At 32.6% G+C, this 5,747-nt stretch overlaps 1 protein-coding gene across 1 annotated transcript; it reads right to left on the minus strand.

The window, feature by feature from the left end:
• Positions 1-592: 592 nt before the first annotated feature.
• LOC114715974 (tyrosine decarboxylase 1-like) lies at positions 593-2,230 on the minus strand. The gene has a single exon (XM_028900890.1). The coding sequence runs from the start codon at positions 2,204-2,206 to the stop codon at positions 671-673; it is 1,536 nt and encodes a 511-aa protein (XP_028756723.1). The 5' UTR covers positions 2,207-2,230; the 3' UTR covers positions 593-670.
• Between the last annotated feature and the right edge of the window lie 3,517 nt (positions 2,231-5,747).

Here is a 5,747-nt window from a genome sequence, read left to right on the forward strand (position 1 = left end):
TGGCTAAAATTAATTAAATACATATAATTCAATGGAAAGAGAGATGTGAGAGAGTGAGTTAAAAAAATGAAAGGAACATACAATTAACTATGGGTAAAATGAAAATATATATACACTAAATGTTAAGATATTTCTAATCTATTAAAAAATTGAAGCTTATAAAAAGCTCAAGAACACTATCATTTGATTTATACTTGCATTCAATTTTGTCTCAAGACATAAGAGGCTCCCAAAACACAACAGAGAACAACAATTATATATTTATATATTGTGTTGCTAGCATAGGTGACAACAAAGTACTAAAAATTAGACTGGTCATTGAACCAATTAAGATAGTAGTTTCACTGGAATTGAACTAGAGTTAATTCAATTATGATTAAAATAATAATTGAATTACGATATACAAAAATATTTATATATAATCTTGAGAAGAGAAATATTTAAATAAAAATATATTAATTCATAAGTAAATGGAGTGTTCATGTATAAACCACATATAATCATATGACTAATTTAACTTAAAATGACATCATTTCATGCTCAGTAAAGCTTAGGAAAGAGAGGAATATATATATATATATATATATATATATAATTTGACCCTATTGATCTGACAAATAACGCTCGCCTCTTCGTAAATGCTTTCCATTGTGTAGCTTGGAATACCCTATTATGCGTTGGAAAACACTGAGAGCACAGAATTAGCTTGTTCTTGAACTATCTTCCACGCGATAATCACATGTTGTTCCTCCGTTAATGTTGCACCTATCGCACATCTAATCACAAAAGCTCCTTCAACCATGCCATGAGTCATATACACTTTGCCTGAACCATTAATTGAATCCAGCAATTTCCCGTTCACTTCATTCGCAAGGCTTTCACTGTCATCATTTATGATTTTACCACAGAACTCAGGATCTTCATCATCCGTACCACCACAGAAGGACTTCTTAGAGATTGTTCTTGGTGAAATTCTAAAGCAGACAAGAGAAAAGTACCTAGGTGCAGCAACCTCAAACCGCTTATCCTGCTTCACAAGGTCTTCAAAAGTTCTGGCCATTTCCACGTGGCTTCTGAGGAAGCTTCTGAGGTTGTCCAGGCCATAGCTACGAAGAACAAACCATAGTTTGAGGGAGTGGAATTTCCTGCTTAATGCTATCTGCCAATCTTTATAGTCGATCACTTGGTTCGATTCAGAAGCTTTGTTCCTCAAGAACTGAGGATTTGTTGAGAGGGAGTTTGTTAAACAAGAAGAATCCTTCACCCAAAGGCAACAAGTACATAAGTTAGTGAAAAACCATTTGTGTGCATTGAAGCTGAACGACTTTGCCCCTTCAACTCCTTCAAGAAATTGCCTAAACTCTGGGCAAATAAGGGCCCCACCTGCATAAGCAGCATCCACGTGGACCCAAATGCCATAATCATTTGTCACGTCACATAATGGTCCAATAGGATCAACGGCAGCAGTTGCAGTGGTTCCCACAGTGGCACAAAGAAAACAAGGAACGAGCCCATGCTCCACATCCTTGATTATTGCAGAACGGAGTGAATGTGGTGACAAAGCAAATGAACTTGACTTGTTGGTTTTGATGACCCTGAGATTTTCTGAGTGGATTCCTGCAACACGAGCAGCTTTTTGAAAAGCACTATGAGTTTGATCAGACCCATAAACAACAAGCTTCTTTAGATTCTCCTTCCCCATTTGGCGAAGCTTTTCATCTCTTGCAGCCACAAGTGTGCACAGAATGGCCTCACAGGTTGTCCCTAACAAAACGCCGCCTCCAACGTTACTTGATGAAAGAAAACTCTCTGGGAGTTTCAGAGCTTGTCCAAGCCAATCCATGACGATGCTTTCAAGTTCAGTCGCAGCAGGTGATGAAATCCAATTGAACCCGACAACACCAAACCCTGTGCTTAACATTTCGCCCATGAAACCTGCGGTACTGCTACTGCTGGGGAAGTATGCAAAGTAATTAGGACTCTGCCAATGTGTGATTCCTGGGACGATGTGGTCTTGAACATCCCGGAGTATGGTTTCAAAGGTTTCAGGTTTACTTGGAGCAGAAGATGGCAACATTTTTCGGAGGTAACCAGGTTGGACTTGGCTCAGAACTGGGAAGTTAGCCACATTACGATAATAATCAACGAGTGAGTCAATCATCATATAACCTTGCCTCTTGAATTCGTCTAGGTCGAGAGGATTCATGTTGATTGCTGTGGAACTACCTTGAATTTTGGAGCTGCGATTATTCTACTTCGTGGGTATTTCAGATAACGTTTCTTTCGTAGTATATATATGCACTTGCACGTTTATACATGTGGTTTAAAGTTGGAACACGCTGCTGCATATTCAGAAACTTCTGCTTCATTAATGATGTACCAGAAAGAGGCTTTGTGTGAAACTTTTACTTTTCTTCATTTTATATAATTGATCCTCTTTTTATCCAAACAAGAAAGAAAAGAAATTTTGACTTTTCTTCTTTCTCTCCCTTTCATCTGCTTTCAATTTATTGTTGCTGGCCATCACTATTCACTACTGCTTTCAAATGTTTAATATACTTTTAACCATTCAAATTTAATAATTTAATGAAAGTATTAGAATTCAAATAAATATATATTTAAATACATAAAATTTTGCTTGAGCAATTCGAATGAAAAAACAAAGAAAGAAGAAGAAGAAGAAGAAGAAAGGTGAGAAAGCGATGGTGGATATCTTAGGTAGTTGAAGTTAATTCTTTAAGGGAAGAATTGGGATATGGAAAAGTTACTATATTTGGCCAAGGATTCATTGAATAGGAGCAGATGGAGGTGGGTCCATTTAAAAGTAGCTTAGACTATTTTGTCATAAGCAGCGACCAACCTTTTGGTGTGATTAATACTATTCATGCTACTAAACTCTAATGATGGTGAGAAACAGTCTGGTCCATCCATTTTTATATTCACAATAATCAATAAAAACCGATTTGTACAATCATCTGTTCAATTACAAATAGATATGGATAATTGTAATGAACACTACTCTTATTTGCAACAAAGTTCTATTACTCAAATTGGTAAGGAGTTGGCTCATACAACTCACAAGATTGTAAATTTAAATTTTGCTGCCGATACGATAATTTTGTAAGTAGACGATATCTCATTCCTTAAACAAATGATCAGGGTTTGATTTATAACTTCTAGGGTATAAAACAGAAGTTAGTTGAGAAGGATATATATGCGTTTTATGTTTCATCCCCTGAGAGACTTTATTAGTTTCTATTGTTGTTAAAAGAAATTTTAAGTCTTGATAGGTAAGAAGCCAAATTACAAATTAAAAATAATATTGTCGCTGAGTTCGGAGTTGGAAGTTGGAAGCCCTTGTAAGAATGTTAGATGGACCGATCCACATCGAATCGTTGGCAATTTAACGAAGATGTATTTATATAAAGATTATTACGTGATATACATAATATAATAAAAATAATAATTTTGTATCTTGATATATCAATTAAAAAATAAAAATCAACAAGATGGTTGATCGTTGGCCAAAAAAAAAAAATCAACTAGTTGATCCGTTATCTCATCATTCAGATAAACCTCATAGTCTCATACATTTATCATCTAAATATTGTATGTTTCTGTTGAGAGGTGTCATATTTCCTAAACTACTCCCTCGGTCCTTATTATCGGGAAGGGATTTTTTATCTTAAACATAAATTATCAACTAACTAATCAATTGTTATTTTAAAAATTTACCCTTATTAATAATTAAAGTTTAGTGTCAATAAGCTCTCCACATCATTTAAGTTAACTCGAAAAAAAATTGTCAATTTAGAACATATTTAATGCTTTAACTATAATTTTAATTTGCTATGTGAGAATTGATTAAGAATGAGAAGTACATACCCTTTTTTTGGGGCCAAAAACTACATATCTATGTGAATTATTCAATTGTATGCAAATGAGTACTTATTTAAATTTATATGAATTATTCATTAATTCTCATATTTATAATCAGATTATAAGAGTGTATTGCTTGACCACGTACATCATTAAACGGGTGGCATAGAGGGTTGTTGCTCGTTGGAACCTCTTCAGTTTGTGATCTTAATCACGAATAAATAGAATGAATAGGACATGTCACTCGATAACCAGCTTTAATTGCCCTCATGCCGGTGACGGCACATAAATTGTTTCTTTAATCCAACAAAATAATAATTCATACACAATAATAAATAGAGAGTAAAATAGAACATTTATGTTAAAAATTTAATGATCTGATGGATAAGCAGAGACCAAAAAAATTCTGATCACTGCTTTATATATGTTGTCGTTATATTTTGGCCCAGAAAAAAAAAGGTTTTATATCAATATGTTTTTTTTTGCCAACAAATTATCATTATATATCGAGAAAATACTAAATATATTATGCATATTCTATGAAGTTTGAAACATACGCTATACGCTATAACATCAATGGTTGAGTTGCACCGTTCAAGCCATGCAATAATAATGTCTTGCAAGGATTTTATTAAATAAAACATTTTTTCTTAAATAAAACATGCAGCTTTAATTTAGGAATCATAAAAAATTATATTAGCTATGGTGCGTGGTTCTTAATGTAAGATTCAATTGACTAATTTAAAAAGATTAAAAAAACTAAATAAATTATTTAATTATAGCATATGTTATATGATTTTTCTAAAATGCTTATTTCTATCATTAGATTATATTGATTCATAAGTCAAGAAAGAGAAAAATGATATATACACATACGCGCACACGCACACTCATTTATAACAAGTTATATTTTTTTTTTGAAACAATAAAAAAAGGAATACTATATAATATCAATATCAATAATATAAAAACTATAACATAATGCATTGCTTTCTTAAGCTTCATTTTATGTAAATTTTAAATTTTTATTCGAATTGGACTGCATCGGTTGGTTTCATTGGTAAAATCACAAATTAGTCACATGTTAGGTTTTCAAAGAATTGATGGCGAACCAAGTAAACCGGCTATGAATCAGTGAAAACTGGTGGTCCTCCTACTAGTTCGAATAGTCACATAACCTTTTTTAGTTTTGAGATTTATAATTCATGTTTCATAGTTATATGATTGATGCATATTTATGACTGAAAGTTCATATTTGTGCAAAAAGCAGTATAAATGAATGAAAGCAATGAATAAGAATAGAGATATATAGATATAATTGCTATATTCTCATTTGGTCCCCTTGACGATCTAAGTCCATTATTTCTCTTTAAAACTTGTGAGAGACTTTCTCGCTATGATCAAACAAATTATAATCCATGTGAGTTTTGCAACACATTTAATCACAATTTCTAATATTAAGGGAGAACAAATATTTGAAAAATCAAAACACTTTCACTAATTAACCATATTTATTTTTATTATCAAGGTTTGGTAGTCCACCAACTACTTTTTCTCATTTTGTTCTTTCAAGTGTATATAACATCCTATAATTTTATTTATGGACATATAAGTTAATTTCCTGCGTGAGCATATGAGCTACAGCAGGGTTCTCAGCATTATATTTAGACTATGGACCAAGCAAAACCGCGTATAAATTAGTACATGACTGTTAAAATGTAATAAAATAGAAATCTCAGTCCTCAATAAAACTTCAATCAAATCAAAATTGTACTTTGTTTGATTATAACATAGAAAAAAACAACACGGCTCATTCCTTCGTCACGTTCTTTGATGAGCAAAAAGTCAACCAACTGATTAATGTATGT

The sequence above is a fragment of the Neltuma alba genome, unplaced genomic scaffold (genome assembly GCF_004799145.2).
Source record: "Neltuma alba isolate B1F8T4 unplaced genomic scaffold, ASM479914v2 tig00011637_pilon, whole genome shotgun sequence".
NCBI classification, from domain to species: Eukaryota; Viridiplantae; Streptophyta; class Magnoliopsida; order Fabales; family Fabaceae; genus Neltuma; species Neltuma alba.

Coding starts and splice junctions, on each gene's coding strand:
- LOC114715974 (XM_028900890.1), bottom strand. CDS start 2,206: ATGAATCCTCTCGACCTAGACGAATTCAAGAGGCAAGGTTATATGATG.